Raw genomic sequence first — 20,185 nt, 5'->3', positions numbered from 1 at the left:
AACATACATGATAAAATCCTACAAAACTTATTTCTATATACATTGCTAAGATGGAGTGATCAAAGAAACAGAAAATGGGTTATTTGACTGGAGGGAAGGCCTGCCTAAAGTGTCAGGTTTTTAAATGGCTTTTAAAAACACCCAGCGAGGGTGCCAGTCGAATTTCAGTTGGAAGGGTGTTCCATAGCCGAGGGGCCACTGCCGAGAAGGCCCGGTTTCTTGTTTTTTCCTTCCGGGCCTCACTTGGCGTTAGGCCCCTCAGCTGTCTCTTCTGGCTTTGTCGAGTGATTCGACCTGGGTGGGAGAAGGCGATCTGCCAGGTATCGAGGTCCCAAACCGTTTAGGGCTTTATACATCATCATTAACACTTTGAAGTCAACACGGAAACGGACGGGCAACCAGTGCAAAGCAGCCAGGGTGGGGGAGATATGCCGATATTTTCTCACCCCACTAAGAAGCCTGGCTGCCGCATTTTGCATCATTTGAAGTTTCCGCGTCAGCCTCAAAGGAAGCCCCCATGTAGAGTGTGTTACAATGGTCTAACCTCAAGATTACAAGCGCATGGACCAAAGTGGTGAGCACCCCAACATCAAGATAGGGACATCAGCCTCCCTCAACAGGTCATCCAGCAGTGCGACCAGTGCCATTTCCGTACCATAGCACGGCCTGAAGCCCGACTGAAATGGGTCCAGGGCATTGTTTCGTCCAAAAGCGTCTGAAGCTGGTCTGCCACCACCCTCTCCACCACTTTGCTAAGGAAGGAAACATTGGCGACGGGCCTATAGTTTCCAATGTCAACCGCCGCCAAATTTGGTTTCTTCCTAATGGGCCTAATGAGTGTCTCCTGGAGAGACCCATTGATTATTGCAGTGGCCCATTCTGTTGTTACTGGCCTGGCTGCTTTGATTAGCCAAGGCCGGGCAAGGGTCAAGGGAGGAGGTGGTGGCCCGAAAGCGATCAAGCGCTTTGTCAACCAGATCTGGCGTCACCGGCTAAAAGGAGTTGCCAGGCAAGGCAGAGCGCTGGACATCTCTGCTCGATCCACTGTATTTAAAAAAGGAGAGAGGTTGCGGTGGATGGTCTCCACTTTTGATTTTTAAAAATGCTGCAAATTGGTCAGGTGAGATATTAGTGGGAGGCCTATCACCCAGACCAATTCCAGATAGATTGCGAACTATATGGAAAAGTTCCGCCTGCTGATTGGAAGCTTCGCTTATCCGGTCAGTGAAGTGAGATCATCTAGCAGCCCTTACCTTGGCCAGGTAATGGTTAGTTGTGATCCTGACATCTATCTTGTTATAACCCCTCGGTTCCTTTCTCCAGATGCACTCGAGCCATCTCCTGATTCTCCCTTCATTGCTCGTAGGTTCCTATTATACCAGGACCCTGGCTGAGCTATGCTAGAGTGGTCTATTGATTAGATAGGCGGGATATAAATAAATAAATAAATAAATAAATAAATAAATAAATAAATAAATAAATAAATAAATAAAATAAATGCTCCTGAGAGGGCGTTTGGGCGGCGAACCAGCGAGCGCCAGACAGAGCAGCTGGAATCCCTCTCATGGTGTCCTGGAATCTCAACGGATCCAGGAACCTTCGAGGGCGGGCCATTAAAATAGGCCCATGCTCTCTGCCCTCCACCTCCTTTCTTCCTTGGCATCACGTGACGACGACAACAACACACACGCATACATATTGCATCACTTTAAGACTCGTGCTATTATATTCCGTGCCATCTTCCAGCATAAACTAAAAGCTGCCAATATTGTCGTTCAGGAAATATTGCCTGGGCCATCTTGTGGTTGTAAATCTTTTCCCCCCTTTTTCATGTATTTAAGGGGACCCTCCCAGATGCAGGGGGCATGGCAGGGTGTGGGGGAAGCAGCCGCCTTGCGTCTTTAGCTCATTACAGAGTTCTCGTCTGTTCTCTTTTAGCCCGTGGCTCAATCAGAGCTGGTGTGCTTCCTTTTTGTACTACGCCTCCCACAATCCCCAGTGTACATGCTGGGTCGAGGATTCTGGGAGCCGTAGCCTACCCAAAAGAAAGCCCCCCCCCCCGGGTGCCATTCTCGAGAGCTCCACCTTGTGGCCTCACGCCCCCCCGCCACCCCCCCCAATCCTGAAGGGTTTATTTATTTCTTTATTCGACTTGTATGCCGCCTGCCCTCTACCAGAGTTAGGTGGGACCAGACAGAAAATGGGGCAAACCTTTTTGGCCTCGGGCTGCCACCTCCCTCCTTGCCTGTGTGGGAGGCAGCCTTTGGTGGCAAACCCAGGCCTGCCGGGTGGCTGGCCTTTTTGCGCTGACCAGCCCCCCCCCCCCCCCCGATCTGCTGAGCTTTCTCCTTTCCTGCTACAGCCTGATAACATGCCACCTCCCTCCCTCCGCCTGCCTTTTGTCCAGCCAGCAAAGCGAAAGCTCCAGTGAGTTTCACCAATGTGGTCCTCCTGACCGAATCCGTGTGGTTTCTTAATTGCTCTTTTCCATGGGGTCACACGGAGTCGAACACGACTAAATGACTAAACAACAACAACTCAGGCACTGGAAATCCGGACGGTGCGACTCGTGTGTGCCTTTACTTTCCTCTCTTTCACTTCCACCTGCTTTGTTTCTGCATCTGGCTTTATAAGGCACGCAGGACTTTCATCTCTTCAAGGGGGCAGGTTGAAAAATCAGGGCAAAAAATTCACTGCAACGTTGCCTCCTTCCCTTTCGAGAAGGGGCGAGGCTTCCTGTCCTTCCTCTGTTTTCCAAAATCTCTGGTCTCCTTTGGACTGCTGCCGAGCTGGTTCTCGTCTCGTCTTCCGTGGAACCGCTCTGGAGTCCCGTGTATGTTGGTTTTGGTTTTGCCTTTGGAGCAACAGTGGCAGGAAGTAAGCACTGGAAAGATGCTCAGAGTTACGGACTTTTCCAAAACAGCCAGCTGATGGTTGTTGTGGATTTTCCGGGCTCTTTGGCCGTGTTCTGAAGGTTGTTCTTCCTAACGTTTCGCCAGTCTCTGTGGCCATTGGCATCTTCAGAGGACAGCACTCTGTGCTCTGGTGTAGTTGGCTTTGGGAGTGCAGTATTTATGGCTGTGAGATAGGCTTTTGTCTTTTTCTGTAGATGGGTGATTAGTGTGTATTGTTATGGGTGTATTGTTGTGCTAAAGAGAAGAGATTATCTGTTCCTGTGGTTGATGGGTGTCATTAGCTGGTCTTTTGTGTGTAGTTATCCCTTGTCCTTGTAGCTGGGTAGTGTTGGTTGACCTTTTGCAAGCTGTATTTTTGAGAGCTGGGAGCCAAGTTTTGTTGAGCTTCACACTTTCTTCTTTTTTGTTGAAGTTTTGCTGGTGCTTGTGGATTTCAATGGCTTCCCTGTGCATTCTGATGTAATGATTGCTGGTGTTGTCCTCTGAAGATGCCAGCCACAGAGAGACTGGCGAAACTTTAGGAAGAACAACCTTCAGAACACAGCCAAAGAGCCTAAAAAACCCACAACAACCATTAGATCCTGGCCGCGAAAGCCTTCGCGAATATATTGAAAGCCAGCTGACCTTTGTAGTGTGGTTTCCCAGCCTTGGCACAAGGTTTGCCTGGCCTACAATTCAGAAGCTGGATGGATGGATGGATGGATGGATGGATGGATGGATGGATGGATGGGTGGGTGGGTGGGAGGGAGGGAGGAAGGAAGGAAGGAAGGAAGGAAGGAAGGAAGGAAGGAAGGAAGGAAGGAAGGAAGGAAGGAAGGAAGGAAGGAGCTAGTGATTGGTAGAAGGAGCTGGTGATGGATGGATGGATGGATGGATGGATGGATGGATGGATGGATGGATGGATGGATGGATGGATGGATGGCACCGGTGTGTGTGTGTGTGTGTGTGTGTGTGTGTGTGTGTGTGTGTGTGTGTGTGTGTGTGTGTGTGTGTGTGTGTGTGTGTGTGTGTGTGTGTGTGTGTGTGTGTGTGTGTGTGTGTCTGTTTCCTCGCTGGCTGTCTCTTTAAAGTGTACTAACCAATGACTAATTGCCAGAGCCTTTGGTGACTGCTGAGCCTCTCTCTGATGTATGGGTGTTATAGGAAGGGTGGAAAGGTGCTAAATGAGCCCTCTTTATTTTACATAAATTAGCTCAAAAGCCATGAATCAATGCCAGCCCCGCTTAGACTCCCGCCTAAAGTTTGTTTAAGCAAGTTTTTAAAAGCATCAGGAGAAACAAGGCTCTCCCGTTGCCTGCCTTCCCTCCTTCCCTCCCTGGGCGCTTCAGTGGGGCTGTCCCAGGAGGGGCCAAGGGCTTTGCCGGTGGGGCAGGGAGCCCCGTTGGGGGGCAGCCTGCTGCCTGGGAGATCCCGGGTCTAAAAGGGCCTCCTCCAGATTCTTCTCGAAACTGCCCCAGGGTTCCCGAGGGCTCTCTGTTCCACCCAACCAGCCACGATCACAACACACGTCTTCGGTTTACTGTTGGTGGACTGGTGTGTGGACAGGCTGGGGGTCGCAGGGAGAGGCGTGCTTTGCAAATGTGAAACTCGGCGCTTCGGTTTGCAAAGTACAGTAACCCAAAACCTGGGCTTCAGACAAGGTGTTGGGTCTTGAACTGAGCCCGTGTCAGCTCCCTGTGGCTCTGTGGACATCAGCCGAGCCGTGAAGCCTAGCCCTGCCCTGCTCTCCGACCACAGAACGGCAGCTGCAAGGGAGGCGTTTTGCAACACCGTCCCTTTAAGAGTTGTGAACCAGGATGGCCAGGTTTCATTCCCTTGCTGGGGACAGGTTTGCTTTCTTTGTTCTTATATGATAAGTAAAAGGAAAATGGGGGACAAAAAAATGACCCCGGAACCCTTCTGCTGTCCCTCCATGCCCTGCAATTCCCTTAGGGTTGGAAAATAACCCGGAGGTTGCTCAGTTTTTTAAAAAAAAGGAAAAAAAGAAAAGAAAAACTGCCTGCTTGAAGGTGCAAATGCAATTGATCCTGGTATCTGTAAGTCCAGAAAATTAACTTCTCCAGCCTCGAACCCAAGTGTCTCTGTGGTTGGATCAAGCATTACATTGCAGATCCTCGAATGTAGAGGAAAGAAGGGGCGATGGGGGATGCTGGGGGTCGGAGTGGGTCCAAGGACAAGTTCGTCAAGCTGGGAATTGGGCCGGAAGAGACCTCAGGATGATATGAGGAGGGGTGGTGGTGGCAGGAGCCCTCTTCGTTCTCCTCTTGGGTGATGGTGGAGGGAGCAGCCTTCCAAGCGTCTCCTGCCCTCCCATCACCATCATCATCTCTCCCTCATCTTCCTGCTGGCAGGCCCCTCCCAGACAAGAGCCCGCCTCTATCGATTGGGGAGCGAGACAGGGTCTCCCAAGGTCCTTGGGCCAAGCGGGGGGGGGGACGATGTTGGAAGGGCCTGGGGTCCCCAGCCCGCCCAGACCATGAGACCAGTTGGTGGACGTGGGGTGCGTATGTGATGCTGTTTTGGACTCCCAACTCTTAGCTAGGGATTCTGGGAGCTGGGAGTGGTCGAGCGTCCCGTGTCTAAGCTCCCACCGCACCCCGTGTCGGTCATCCCTGTATCCCTGAGGGATCCAGTTGAATGACGAGCCCCTAACCCGGTGCCAGGCGGTGGTGCTTTTTAGTGGCATCGAGCAGCTCACTCCCTGGGATCCACCCAGCTTCGCCCTGTGGCTCCTGGGCAATGCCCCCCCCGTGGGGCAAGGTGTGACCCTAAAGGCATCCGGCCACCCTGAGCACAGGGGGTGGGGTTGGGGGGGTCCCTTCCATCCGGTCCCTAGCCATCTCTCCTGCAGCAGCTGCTCTGCATACAACCCATGTATTCCCTGCTGGGGGGACAGGGGGCCCTTCCCAATCCTGCATCCTGTGGAAATGGTGCACGAGGCACACCTCTCCACGGGCCTCTGTGCGCCCCATAGCTTCCTTCCATCAACTGGGGAGGGGAGATCCTGTTTGAAGGATCCTGGTTCGAAGCCCCTTCCTTCTCTCTTCCTGGCTTCTGAGACTGGCTCATACATTGTTGTTCCCCAAGAAACGCTGAGGTTGCTCTTTGAAGCCCTGAGATCTAGAAATCTGGGAGAGAGAGAGAGAAAAAAGTTACTTTCTGCACCCTGTTCCAAGCCCATCTGATGCCATCCCTCTTGTGCAGACATCTGCCTTCTGATGTGTTTGCACAGCTGACAGCGCCACTGTATGGCAAGGCTTGGAATTACAGCACAGCTTTCTCGTGCCCTCCCCCCCAGGCTAGGACAGAAGGGGGCTTGTGCAAGTTTTTCTCTCCCCCCCCTCATTCTCTTTCTCCCCCTCCCCAATGTGCTGTTACAATCTCTCACTTTTAAAATTCAGAATTGATGGCGTTCTGCGGCTCAGATTTTGAGGAAGCCAAACCTTCTCCACTTATATTTTCATCTGGGGAATTTTCCACTTTGGAAAAGAAGACTTCTAAAATTCCATTTTATTGGAAAATTATTTCCTACTTGTTTGGGTTGTAAATCGTAAATGTTATTTGTTTTTGGTCTCCATCAGGCTCTTTACTCTGTTAAAGTTTTCTGTGCCTTTGAGTGGTAAGCAACTTTGCCCCTGAGTTGTCTTTCATTGTCCTCAACCCCTTTTGCCACTCCTGAAACCTCTTCCCGCCTGCCTTCTTTCAAGGCGCTCGGGGCAACGAGAGTATCTCCTTCCGCCTCTCCTAACCCTCCCACCCGCATTTCGTCCTCCCAGCGATCCTGCAAGGTGGGACAAGAAAGGCTTAACCGGTGCAACACCGAGAGTGGACTTGCTATGTTAGATGCACGCAGTGGGAGCCGTAGTCCGATCCATCGGGAGGGCATGGGGTTGGGCAACAACTTAAGGACTCGGTCAGCTGAGGGGTTTTATTAAAGGCAATCAATTAACATCAACCTGCAGTGTAAGAGTGAAAAGCATGAACCCGGGCCAAGTGGATGGAGTGTCATTGACTAGGCTAGGAGGTGATTTAGTCAGGGACACCCTCGATCCATCAGAAGCATGTTGGGATGCGGACAGCGTGACGTGAAAGCTTTATGCCAGGCAAAACTTAAGAACCTAGAAAGTGCTTCGGTCTTTAAGGTGTGGCACCCCTCAGGAAGCGTCACTTCCCGGAGTAGCTGTTCTCCTGGGTTGCTCCTGCCTGCATCCCGCTTCAGACTTGTCAGCACCGGGACGTAGCCGGCTATTCGGCTTACCTGTCCACCGCTTCTGGAGAAAGCCCGCTAGGGTTTGGCATCGTGTCGTCTTGAATGGTTTGACCTTGTCAGCAGCCAGGCGAGCCCTTTCCTGCCTCTGCCCTGAGGAGGCCTCTGTTTCGGAGGGCTGGGAGCGCAGCCCGACAGATGCGATCGGCCGTCCTCCCTCCCTCCCTCCCTCTCTGGCAGGACTCCAGGCACCCTGGCCTGGGAGGGCATGGCAGGGGTGGGGGCAGCTCGACCTGTCGAAAGGGACCTGGGCACAGGGCTGCCTCCCTGAGTGGGACCCCCGTGGCCACTTTCCTGGAGCGGCTTGTGTGCCCCAAAGGACCCACATAGCAGGCTCGCTTTAACTGGAAAGATGGAGCAGAGGGGAACGTGCCTGCATTGGAAAGTTGGCACGAGATGTTCTGAGGAGCCTTCTGCCCTTGCCCTGTGCCCCCTTAAGAGCCCTGGGGGGGGAGCAGTGGCTCTGGGCTCTTGGGAAGCAGCTCTCCAGCCAGCAGATTCCCAGTGGGGTAAGGGCCAAGGCCGGGGAAGAGGGACATCCACTTGCCCCACCAGCTCCAGGGCACCCGGAACATCCAACAGGTCCTGCAATGCCCACCCACCCCACCCAGCTAAAAAGGCTGTGGGGCAGCCTCCCCCACTCCCAGCCTGGATACCCCTAGAATTTCCCACCAGCCTGGGGGGCTAGGTTTGGGGGACAGCTCAGCCGTGCAGTAGGACCAGGGCTCACGGGGGCAAAGCCCCTGGACATTCTGATGAGAAGGAACGGTGGAATCCCCTGCTCCTACCACCACCTTCCCAGGAGCTGGGAGAGGAAGAGATTTTCCAGGGAAAGTATGCTATTTTCAACAATACCTGTTGGACTCGAAATTGGCTGAAGGTTATTAAGAGCCATTAGCTCTACAAAGTACCTGCTCATGCTAGGAACAAGCCTTGCTAGAGCCCACTGGCTGTTGTGGAGGAGTCCAGGGGCCTGGCTGTTTTGGACCTTCTTCAGGGAGGGCCACCAGCATCGTTCCTGCACTCCCAAACCCACTGGCATCTCAGTGGGGCAATGGGTATCAGCCCTGAGGAGAGAAGCCCGTTGAAATGGAACAGTCTGGTCATCCCACCATTTATTCTGAAAATGGCCATCCTTACAGAGGTGCCCGTAGTCGTCTTCTTACAGTTGGCCTCTTTCTGTGTCGGTAGTCTGAAAGCTTTCTTTTTCCTCCTCCTTCCCCCCCCCCCCAGGAAAGCCTCTGCAGATCAAGCCCAGACTTTGACAACAACGCCCACCTCCATCAGAGCGGAGACTTGCCCAGCCGCCGAGCTCTTGGCCGACCGCCTCAGGGATCGGACGCCACCCCGGCGACTACCTCAGGGAGATGCCCCGCGGAGGCAGGCGGTCCGGGATCCCGCTCAACTGGCCGGACACCAGCGGCTGTTCGTTTTGTGTGGGAAGCGGGCCGTGCGTGAAGATCCTGGCGCCCTTGTCTCTCCCCCTGTCCGAGAGGGCCAGCTTTGGTTTTTTTTTTTAAAAAAAAAATATGATTATTCCAGTAAAGGAGCTTTTTTGTTTCAGACTTTGGAGAGCTCCTAGTTCAGCTCAGGTGGCAGGCCTCTCTCCTAGGGGAAGAGGAGGCCCTTGCCGAAACCTCTGCCCCATTCCAGGCTCCTCGGGGATGACCAGGGATTGGTGGCTTTGGGCTGTGGATGGCATCAGCGTTAAGAAACAGTGGTTTCACTGGGAGAGATTTGCACAGAAACAGAGCCCCCCCCCTTGTTTCGCACACCTAGGCGTGAGCCGGCCGGGGGCAGCTTGCCGCTCCAAGCAACTGCACGCAGCCCGTGTCTTCAGTAGCCCTGTGGAGGACTCTTGGTTCCTGCCTCAAAGTTGGCTTCCTTGTGCAATAAGGCCACATGCGCACACACGCGTGGGAAGTTTTTAGTCTAGAGCTCCATGCCCCCGTTCTAGTTTTCTCCTGGCAAAGGCCGGGCGTTCTCTGCCCGAGGGTGCCGCATTGAGGCAGGATTGTTGGTGGCCCAAAGGCTGGCTTTTGTGCTTCAGAGCCATTGTGAGTGGAGGATGATAGGATGAGACCTATGCTTCCTCTGGGAGGAGTACAGTTTGAGGAAACTTTGGAGGTACCGGGCCGTGTATGTTAAAAAGAGTTTTCGTTTTCTGGGAAAATGTGTGGTCAGGCGGGGAGGGGGGGGAAGGCGACCCAACCTCTTTGTGAGGATTTCTTTGCTGGTTATGGCCAAATTTGGGGGCTCCGAATGCTTGGTAAGGGTTAGTAAGGTGGTTTAGTTTTATATATATAATATATATATAATATATATACATCATTATATTGTCAAATGGTCTCTTTGGCCCAGTCTCTCGTGACACCTGCGACCTGCCTTTTGCAGCCCCCCCTAGCCAGGCGGAGTGGTCGCCTGCTTGCCCGGAGGGTGCCAACGTCTTCAGTTTTCTCAGTGTGGACAAAATGTTTTGGGGAAGGACCGAGTCGGGACAGGCGGTGGCTAAGAGCCCCCCCCCCAGGCTCCCCTGGGCTCAGGAAGAAGGCAGGGCCATGTCCTAGGGAGTCTCCCCTGCCTTTGGGCGTGGGTGCCCGGGGAGCGAGCGGGCTCCTCGTCCAGCTGCCACTTTTTTTCTGTTGGCCCACAAGCGTCCCCTTGGCCAGCCTGTCTCCCGCTTCCTCGTCTCTTGTCTCATTTGTTTGACCCCCCCAGCTGAAGGCGAGGCTCCGGCCATCGTCTGGTTCCTCTCAGGAAGGCGTTCCCTGTTGGCCACCTGGGTGCCACGACCCTCAGGGGTGAGTCTCAGGAAAGGCGAAGCACTTTGGCTCGGAGAAAGTGCACGAAAAAGGCCACGCAACCTCTGGCCGCTGCCCTTGGGATCCTGCGCCCCTCCCTGGCCGTCCCAGGGACCGACAGGCGTTTGACGCTCTCTCCTCCGGCAGGGCTTCCTCCACCGGACGGGGGGCTCCACCTGCCTCTGAAGTCCCAAGAATGCTCCTGTGCGTGCCAGGAGGCCAACGAAGGAAGGACCACTGGGTCTGAGACACACAGCTGTGGGCCAAGAATGCCCGCAGGCCTAAATGCTTCGGGTTGGAAGGTGGTTTTTTGGCAGCCCAAAGGGGTGTGGAAGCCCGGGGCTTACTTAGTAGGGCGGGCGGATCTCGCCTGTTCCATCGATGTTGTTTTAAGGTCTGCTGCTGTTGGCAGCGTCTCCGCTTGCTGTCTCTTCTCAGATGTGACATTCCAAAATATGTCACTTGATCCTGTAGGCTGGATCCGAAAGCTGGCCTGCCTTCAAGGAGAAGACAAGGCACGCGTCCCTGTCTCGGAGCGGGTGGAGAGTGTTCTCTGCCGGGGGGGGGGGGCAGTGTGCCGAGAACAGTGGCCCCGAGCCCTTCCAATGGGTGGAGGCCCACTACTGTGGTTTTAGAGAGACAGGGCCAGCGGCTACTGGTGGTGGTGCCCTTCCTGCCTGCCGGTGAGGCTCCGTGCCTCCAAGCTGCAGCGGCTGGGTTGCAACTGGGAGCCCCGTGCCCCTGAATTGCAAAGCTTCCTGCTGCTCTGGATCCTGGCGCGGAGGCACCTTTTCCATTAGTTCCATTGCTTTGGGGCAACTCTGCGATTTTGAGCTGCCACCTCTCAAACCGCACCTTCCCCTTTGGCCTTGGCCCGTGGATCCTGCCGGCTACCTGAAGCTTTGACTGTGGTGTCTTTGCAGTAAGCAACAAAAACTTCCTTTCCCACCCCCCTCCCCCCCACCATCCCCACACCTCGCACGCACCCCCCCCCCCCTCGGGTGAACCAGCCCATCTCCTTGGCCCAGAGAAGCAAGCTAATAAAAGATTGATTGGGCGTCGAGCGCCAATCTGCCGCGCTCGGCACTTTCATGCCCAACTTCCCTCTCTTCCAGGGGGATGAAGGGAGCAGCGAGGGGGCCATTAGCCGACCCCCACTTGATTGGGCTGCTTTTATTTTCCCCTCTCCATTGCTTTATCTCCGTGATTTAACATCCTGTCTGCCAGCCGTTCCCGCTAGAGCCGAAGAGTGCTGGCCAGGCAGCTCTGCGAGTCGAGGTAGGCAGGCGAAAAAACTTCCTGCGCTCTCTTTAAAACTTTTCTTCCTTTTTGTTTTTTTAATGGAGTGCAGCTGGAATAAGGAGTGGGCCCAAGCAGATTCAGAAAGGCCAGCAAGCTCGTCCTGTTTGGTCCAGCTATAGACCCCTGCCGCTTCCGGTCCGACAGGCATCTGGCCGAGGAAATCTCTCTTTTTGGGACTCGGAAGAGGGCGGCCGTCCGTCTCTGTAGACCGAGGGTCAACAGAGGACCAAAGTTCCCATCAGCTTCAGCCGAGGGGTGGGGAAGGCCTAGATTTACAGCCCAGCAACATCTGGGTGGGGAAGCGAACTTTGCCCACTGCAGAAGCATTGGGGCTGAGCATCCGAGGAGTCCCATTGCCTCGGTTGAGTTCATGAAGTCATGTCTCCATTTGCAGCAGGGGCCAGACAGGCGCCTCCCGCAGTGGTTCCAGCACAACGTGCAGCCAGCATCTCATCTCTGTTGTTAGCGTGATGTTTGCCTCCACCCTCTGGAATTCAGGTAGATTGCCTCTGCCAGGGGAGGATCCCTTTTACCTGTCCTTAATCCCATGAGCCCCCATGTTTTGAAAACCTCTCCGTGCCTATGGTGCGCGAGTGTGTGTTCACGCCCGTGCATGCGCATGCCCACACACTGATCCAAGGTTCAAAAGTCCGAAACCTGCAACCTTTACCTGGATCCTCTTTCATTCTAGTCCAGCGAGAAATCTTACGGCGCATGTTAAACATTTGATGCGTTCTTCATCTGCGGATCTTCATAAAAGCAAATGGGCTTTGGTGCCGAGATGTCGGTGCCAAGACTTCACCCCATTGCCATTTTACCTGGCAGGGGGTTGTGGGGTTTCCTGCCTATTTCCCCTGGTATTTCAGTTCATAAAAAGTCCTGACTCGAAATGTTCCTATGTTTCAAAGGAAAGAACATTGAAGGAGGACCCCGGCGGTAGGGGAAAGGACGATTCTAGAGGGTAGCTTATCCTTGCACGCCCATCCCAACCACCTTCCTGCGAGCGAAGCTCGGCCTCCCTCTGCACTAAGTACTCCATCTTGTGAGCATCCCTGCGCCGTGTCCCGTCCCGTCCCCCCCCCCCCCCCGGTACACATCACAAGCGCCAAGAAGCACGGGAGAGTTGCACTCCTCTGCCTCTGATTCGATCCTCCTTGGCCAAAGGTGCATTCTCTGAAAGGAAACAAATCGGAACATGCTCATTTCTGAGACTAGGAAACCGGAGAGCGTTCCCGGAGTTGGGGGAGGCTTCGGAAAACGAGAATTCCGGCAGCATAGAGCCACAAACCCCGAGTCAGACGCGGCTCGCTTAGAGCTCCTTCTGCAAAGGTTACGCCGCTGGGGTTTCTTCCAAGAAGGACCCTGAGGGATTAGGTTTCTCCAGGCTGCCTGGAGCGTCGTCCAGGGGGCTGTGTCCCAGGCCTGGCAGTAAACACCAGTGGAGCTGCTATGTAATCAATGCAGCAGCCCCAAAAGCTATGGCACGTAGCATGGCCCTCCTCCCAGGGCTCCACGGAGGAGCCCTGGCTCTGTTGCGCAAGGTGTGGTTCAAAGTTGAAGCCAGGTGACAGAACATGCCCGGGGGGGAGCTTGGTTGCCCCCAGCACCCCCGTGGTTGAATCTGCCCGTTGGGAAGCGGAATGCTGTGGCTTCCTTGGGTGACATTGGAAAAGGCGCTCTGTACATGATCAAAGGCAGCCTCGGTCACTCCTCTCGAGGTATAGCTGTGGCAACAGAGACTGGTTTAAACCCCAGGAGATTCTCTGGATTCCGCTTGCAAGAGCTGAATCTAGAGCCGCCCTCATCACGACACAGGTCTTTGTAGAACAAGGAGGTTCTCGTGACCCAGAGCCAGGGGACATACGCAGAGTAAATCGAGCGCGTGGTGGCCCAACATGCCCAAGCCCTGGCAGGGGCCTCTGTGGACTTTGGGGGGGGGGTGGAGGAGCGACAAGGAACGGCCACTTTAAATCTCCGACAGAGCCTGAAAGCGACACAGGACATCATGCCGAGGTGGCCCCCTCGGCTCGGGTGGCCGGCTTGTGTTTAGGCGCATTTCTTCAGAGCTGGGGGTGGCGTTGCTGCCCATCCGGCCACAAAGCGAGGCTTCTCAGGGGTTCAAGCGTTGGCCCGCAGGATGACTGCCAGATTGCGCCATGGCCTACGTGTTTCGGTACCTATGTGTGCGCTCTCACATGTGCATCATACTAAAAATTAAGCATATCTTTATGTTGCACTTGATGTGATATCACACACGCACACAAAACAGCAGAGATTTTAAGCAGTTCACACATTTAGGACGAGTATCGGGAGGTGTTCAAAGAACTGGGAAGGGCTTCAAGGGATGGTCTGTGTGCGTGTGAAGCCACGGTGCGTCAAACCAGCCGATGGGACTCGCCTGCTGTACCTGCATTGCAGAGGTTGCTTCTAACAGCTGGTGTAACGGGGGGAGGGATGGAGCCCACGGGAGCAGACAAGGACCCCAGCCCTTCCCATGTGATGTCTCGGTGGCCCCTTGGGGTTTTGGACTCTTCTGCCACAGGGCCCAGCCCAGTCGATGGGGATTGTGTCCAGAGACCTGGACGGCTCAAAATGGCCTGGGTCTCTCTGAGAGAGAGAGAGCAGAAGAGCCATCCTCCTTGTCTGGATTCTAAACCCTCTTTGCCTTTTAGTCGCCAGTGGTTTTTCTGCTCTTCTAGCCGAGAGTTGTTTGTTCAGGGTGCCGCAGTGTGCAAATATTTCAGGGCACAGTCCACCAAGTGTGCTTCTTGCACAAGCCTGGGTGTAGTGAATGTTGTCGTGCCAGCGCAAAATTTGGGTGGATTGTGCCTGTAAGTTATGCATTAAATGAAACTATTTTCAATACAGATACTCTTGATAGCAAAAACTGAGATGTTTTGTTAACTGGTGATTTTCCATATTTAATTCGAGGCCAATAAAGCAAGTTTGTGTTTAACTAAGCATGTATCTTCTGTGAGTTTTATGCTTCTGCTTTGCTTTCTTTCTGGTGTCACGCCATCCCATAGTTCTTCTTTTCCGTATTTTAACAAAGGACACTGCTGAAAAAGCTGCTGGATAGACTGGCAGGAGAAGGAATTCTACCATTCATGATTTCGGGAGGAAAAGCATTTTACTTCTACTGGAGATTGGAGGAGGTTTTTTTAAAAAAAATGGGCAGTTTTTTGAGCTATTGATTCCTAAATGTTAAAAACTAAGGGTCGCAGTTAGAGTACACCCATTGAATCTTTAGGACTTACGCAAGTGTTGACTTAACAAATCTTATTCATTCATTGGTTTACTCTGCATTGGATTTAGCAGGGATGCTGGCAAGTTTTGGATCCGAGTTGGAATGAATCTTTGGTACCAAGCCCCGAGTCCTTATCCCAGTGAAAAATAAGCTTCCTCCCCCCACAAAAAAAGGGTGGAGGGGAAGAGACACAGAAACAGTTGAGGCCAAGTCAAGTCAACCGTGTGACATAAGGACAACTTGTCAGCAAGTCCTGTGACTCACGTCCCCTTTGGATTGAGGCCCCTGAATGTCCCAGCAAGCGAATCATGAGATCCTAAAACTGAACTGTGGACCTTCAGACAATCCATCTCCATGATCACAATCCTTGGGACGAGCCCCAGTTTAGGACCAGTCTCAACCACAACTTTGCGCTTTGATTCCAGTTCCCCCATAATGGTGTTTGAATCAATAGCGGCCTTTAATTTTTGTACCATTTGGGGCTTGATTTTTTAAATTTTCTCTACTGCTCTGAATTCACTTTTTGTACTTTAAAAAAATAATAATAATAATAATGGAATGTTGATGACTAATTGAGAACGAAGCCAGGCTTGTAGAATACCAATCTGGTACTTCTTCCTTACAGGACCGGCGTTGGGTGTAAAGTTGACCTCAAGGGCGTTTGGGGCAACAGAGGCTAAGCCAGTTGGTTTAATGGGGAAATGAAAGGGAAGCCAATGGCTACCTAGCCGCCTAGAGTGGTCTAAAAAGTCCAGATAGGCGGGATAGAAATAAAATAAATAAATAAATAAATAAATAAATAAATAAATAAATAAATAAACAAACAAATAAATAAATAAATAAATAAATAAATAAATAAATAAATAAATAAATAAATAAATAAATAAATAAATAAATAAATAAATAAATACCTCTGTTTGAAACCGGCTAGATCCCCAGACTGGGGGTTGAGGGTAGGGAAGGTTGCTTAGGATGTTTTGGTATATTTCTTTATCACCTTCAGTAAATCTACAAGGATTTCTGACTCTCTCAATAGCATAGGAGCAACCACAGGCAAAAGTCTTTTTTTTTCTCTAAATTCATCATCATCATGTGCTGTTAAAGGCAATTCTGACTTATGGCAAACCTTTTCAGGGAATTGGAGGCCAATTCGAGAGTGACCATCCCTTCCACACTGAAGACAAATGCAATCTGTCCCCTGTCCAGCTCCCTGATTTGGCTGCTTCCGGGACTGCCTCTTGGCCTCAGCCTGCTGGACAAGTGTCTCTTCAAATTGGGAGAGGCTGTGATGCACTGCCTGCCTCTGGGCTGAACGCTCAGAGGTCAAGGTTTCCCATCTGTTGAGGTCCATTCCTAAGGCCTTCAGATCCCGCTTGCAGATGTCCTTGTATCGCAGCTGTGGTCTCCCTCTGGGGCAGTTTACCTGCACTAATTCTTCATAAAGGAGACCCTTTTGAATCCTACCATCAGCCATTCTCACAACATACCCAAGCCAATGTAGACATCGCTGTTTCAGTAATGTATACATGCTAAAAATTCCAGCTCGTTCTAGGACTACTCTATTTGGGACTTTGTCCTGCCAGGTGATACCAAAAATCTGTTGGAGGCAACGCATATGGAAGGTGTTCAGCTTCCCCTACTGCCGTGCACAAAGGGTCCAGGACTCACTGCAGGACAGGAGTGTGTTCAGGACACAGGCTCTATAGACCTGGATCTTGGTATATGTCGTCAGCTTCTTATTGAGCCATACTCTCTTTGTGAGTCTAGAGAACATGGTGGCTGTTTTGCCAATGTGTTTATCCAGCTCAACATCTAGGAAGAGATTAGATTAGGCATCCTTCAGTCTCGAGAGACTATGGTAATGTGCTCTGTATGGAAGACTTGGAACAGTGTCTAGTGTGTTTGAAGAGGCCAATTCGAGAGTGACACAATTCCTTCCACACTGAAGACAAATACAATCTGTCCCCTGTCCATCTCCCTGATTTTGCTGCTTTTGGGACTGCCTCTTCGCTTCAGCCTGCTGGAAGAGTCTCTTCAAAATGGGAGAGGCCATGATGCACCACCTGCCTCCAGGCTGAACGCTCAGAGGTCATGGTTTCCCATCTGTGGAGGTCCATTCCTAAGGCCTTCATATCCCGCTTGCAGATCTCCTTGTATCGCAGCTGTGGTCTCTCTCTGGGGCAGTTTCCTTGTACAGTGGTGCCTGGCTTAACGACAATAATCCGTTTTCAGGAAAATCGCTTTTAAGCAAAAATGTCATAAAGCAAAATTTAAAAAACCCATTGAAGACTGTTCAGTGCATTCCAATGGGCTAAAAACTCATTGTCCAGCGAAGATCCTCCATACGGCGGCCATTTTTGGTGTCTGTATAGCGAGGAATCCGTCCCTAAGCACAGCGGGGAGCCATTTTAAGCACCTGACGGCCATTTAGAAAACCCAACAATCAGCCGTTTTTGATCATCGTAAAGCGAAAATCAGTTCCTGAAGCAGTTTCCGCTAAGTGAAATTCCCCCATTTAGACCATCGTTTTGCGATCGCAATTGCAATCGCAAAGACATCATCGTAAAGCGGATTCGTTGTAATGTGGGGCAATCATTAAGCGGGGCATGACTGTACTAATTCTCCAGACAGGAGATCTTCTGGAATCCGACCATCAGCCATGTTGGTTGGTAAGAGTATCATAAAATCACAGAACCCTAGAATCATGAAGTTGGAAGGAGCCTTTAAGGCCATGAAGTCCAACCCCCTGCTCAAGGCAGGAATTGAAATCGAAGCTGATCTGGCAGAGGGTGGTAAAATTTTCTCTTGAATGTCCACAGTGTTGGAACACTCACCACCTCCCCTTGAATTCATGGGTTCTGTTGTCGTACTGCTCTAACAGTTAGGAGGTTTTTCCTCGCATTCAGCCGAAATCTGGCTTCCTTTAACTTGAGGCCCTTTGTTGCGTGTCCTGCACTCTAGGATGATGATCGAGACCAGATCTTGCCCCTCCTCTGTAGGACATCCTTTCAAGTATTTGAAATGAGCTGGGGCACTTGTGTTATGAAAAGCCTTCCCAGACTTCTGCCTGCTCCGTTCTGGTAGTTTTTCTGCACCTCTTTTTCACCCAGTGATTCCCCACCCACCCCACCCTGTGTTCTATGTTTAAATAAAATAAATAAATTTGCCTTTAGGTTGTTTTTATTACAGGCCAAGTGGGCAGCAGGGGGGAATTCTCTGGTTCACTCTAGTGGCCAAATTCTGACCTTGTGCCTTTCAAATTTTTTGCTTTAAAAAAAGAAAGAAAAATGGAGCCAACTAGAACTTCCATTACCACCTGAAAAGTTTCTGTCAAAATACTCCTAAAATGCCTTCAGATGTCCTTTAAAAAAGAAGTTTTGAAAGCTATTCGAATATGCTACGTTTGACTCTGGAAAAGGAAGTTGCAAAAACTGATGCATTGTTTCAAAATAATGTTTGTAAAATATTTGTGTATGGTAGTTCTAAATTTTAAAGTGTTTGTTTTTAATTCATTGTGGATTTTAAATATTTTGGCATGTCACCTTGGGTCCCTATTTGAGAAGAAAGGTGGGGTGGATAAACAAACAAACAAACAAACAAACAAACAAACAAACATAAATAAATAAATAAATAAATAAATAAATAAATAAATAAATAAATAAATAAATAAATAAATAAATAAATAAATAAATAAATAAGAGTTGTGCAAAAGTATTTGTTTCTGTAATGTTTTAACCTTTTAATTAAAAAAGAGATCTATGGCTCTTTAATGTTTTAAAAATAAATTAATTGTATTTTAAAATTTTGTATTTTTAAATTCTTGCCTCAAAAGGGAACCAGAGTTTTAATTGTTTTTACATAAGCGCTGTATTTAAAATAAATACGTATTGTAAATAAGCAGTGTGTGACTACCAGAGGCTACATATGTGATCGCAATGTTCCCTCCAGAAGGGACTCTCCTCTGGCAATCTTGCGCCTCCATTAGACATCTTTTGCGCCGCTGGCAAAATGCAAGTATTCTGTGGCTTTCTCGTGCTGCGCTTCCCCCTGTCAAGCCGTTTCGCACGCCTCTCCCTTCTTCCACCCAGCTGGACACATGTGCGGAGTAAGTCGAGCAGCCAGTACCCACCACCGGCCAACAAAGCTAATGCAGAAGATGCCTTCAGCGATCAGTTATGCAAGGCTTAAGAGATGGTCTTCCCCATTTATCACCACCTTAGCTTTCCTGTTGCAGCACATTCTGGCCGACAGAGGTATTACATTCTAATTACAGACCTTAGCAATGCGCAGGAACCATTTAAGCGCAACTGGTGAAAATACTTTTGGCTTCTAGGTAGTGGTGGGAGGCCGCATGCACTCATGCACAACGGAGGGGAGAACGGAGGTGTGAATGTAGGGGAATGTGTTTCCCTGACCCCTAACCCCTCTCAGCTGGCTGGATCGGATTTTCTTGGGTAGTCTCCTTGGAGAAAGACCCGCAGGGATTTTTACACACAGGCACACACAAGTTTACTACTCACACACACACACACACACACACTAACACAGAGACACTCTCTTCTCTTTCGAGCTGGCCTTGTGCTCTGCCTTCTCTGTTCGCCTCGCCTGTGTTGCTGCTTTTCTCCATCGGTTGCTCGGGAGGGTCTCGCACGGGCTGCCAGTCCCCCATGCCCCCCCCCAGGGTCACTGAGCCTTCCCTGCAGGACAAAAGTTCAATCTGCGAACATCTCCGCCTTATGTGGAGCGGGAGGCTCGTGCGCTGGATAAGACCCTTCTTTCCAACAGAGCGGCCTCCCTCCCCGAAAAGTCATCTTAGGGGAACGGCCCACCTGCTCCCCCTTCAGAACGCGATCCTGCCCGCAGGCCTGGCCTTGTGGAGCAGTCCTGGCCGGCCGGCATTCCCAGGTGTTGCTTTTTCCCATTCCCCGGAGTCCTTGGGCAGGGATTACGGGTGGTTTCCTTTTCACCCGGGGTGTTGAATGTCCGACACAAGCGGCTATGACATTTGGGAAGCTTCCTGGGGCCTCCATGTCACCCCCAGCAGCCATGTGGCCAATGCCGACGATGAAGGATGAGTCCCAAATGACTCGAGGCTCCTTGGGATGAAATCTGACCGGGCAGCTCAGGATTCTCACTGGAGGCGTATAAACAAGTTGGGACGGTCTACGTGAGGTCACTGTGTCCAGCTGTCTGAGACTCTCTGTCCATCCTCCATAGATGGGGAGAGGCTCCGGCTAGGTCGAAGGACATCCAGCGGGTGCCAGACAGCGGGTTTCAAGGCCTTTTCTTGCCCTGAAGAGAAAGTGGGGGGGGGGGGGAGAGAGAAAGAATGAGACAGGATGCAAATTAAGGACATTGGGCGCAGAGAAGAAGAGGGGGAGACACCCCCTCGGCGAGGGGCCATAGCGCTGCAGTGCAACTAGGCCTGCTTGCAGAGGATGGTGGGTTCCTTCCCAAGCCAAAGCAGGCAGCTGGCGAAACACTGCCCATCCGCTCTTTCCTGGGTGCCAGTGGAGCATCTCCCCCTGTGTTCCCCGGAGGTACCAGGACCAGTTGAACTAGCAAGCGGCCATGTGGCGCTACGAAAGAGGGAGAGAGCTAAGCAGAGGGAGGGGGTGCATTCGCCAAAAGCTGATGCCCAACACCCCCCTAG

General features: G+C 51.5%; 1 protein-coding gene and 1 long non-coding RNA gene across 2 annotated transcripts in view; one reads left to right on the top strand and one right to left on the bottom strand.

Moving 5' to 3' along the window:
• Nucleotides 1-14,245, top strand: part of ZC3H3 (zinc finger CCCH-type containing 3) — a 260,148-nt gene extending 245,903 nt beyond the window's left edge. Inside the window, exon 12 of the mRNA XM_072999450.2 lies at nucleotides 8,416-14,245. Within this exon, the coding sequence (XP_072855551.2) occupies nucleotides 8,416-8,447 (32 nt within the window). The 3' untranslated portion in view covers nucleotides 8,448-14,245. The remainder of the gene's footprint in view (nucleotides 1-8,415) is intronic.
• On the bottom strand, nucleotides 13,751-18,341 carry LOC144588725 (uncharacterized). The gene is made up of 2 exons (XR_013544408.1): nucleotides 15,444-18,341; nucleotides 13,751-15,256 (listed from the first exon to the last, which is right to left on the bottom strand). It is a non-coding gene; the product is annotated as an uncharacterized LOC144588725 (long non-coding RNA).
• Between the last annotated feature and the right edge of the window lie 1,844 nt (nucleotides 18,342-20,185).

This window comes from Pogona vitticeps, chromosome 4 (genome assembly GCF_051106095.1).
Source record: "Pogona vitticeps strain Pit_001003342236 chromosome 4, PviZW2.1, whole genome shotgun sequence".
Lineage (NCBI taxonomy): Eukaryota > Metazoa > Chordata > Lepidosauria > Squamata > Agamidae > Pogona > Pogona vitticeps.
The sequence above is the reverse complement of the archived record's forward strand: the minus strand, read 5'-3'. Positions and strand labels throughout refer to the sequence as shown.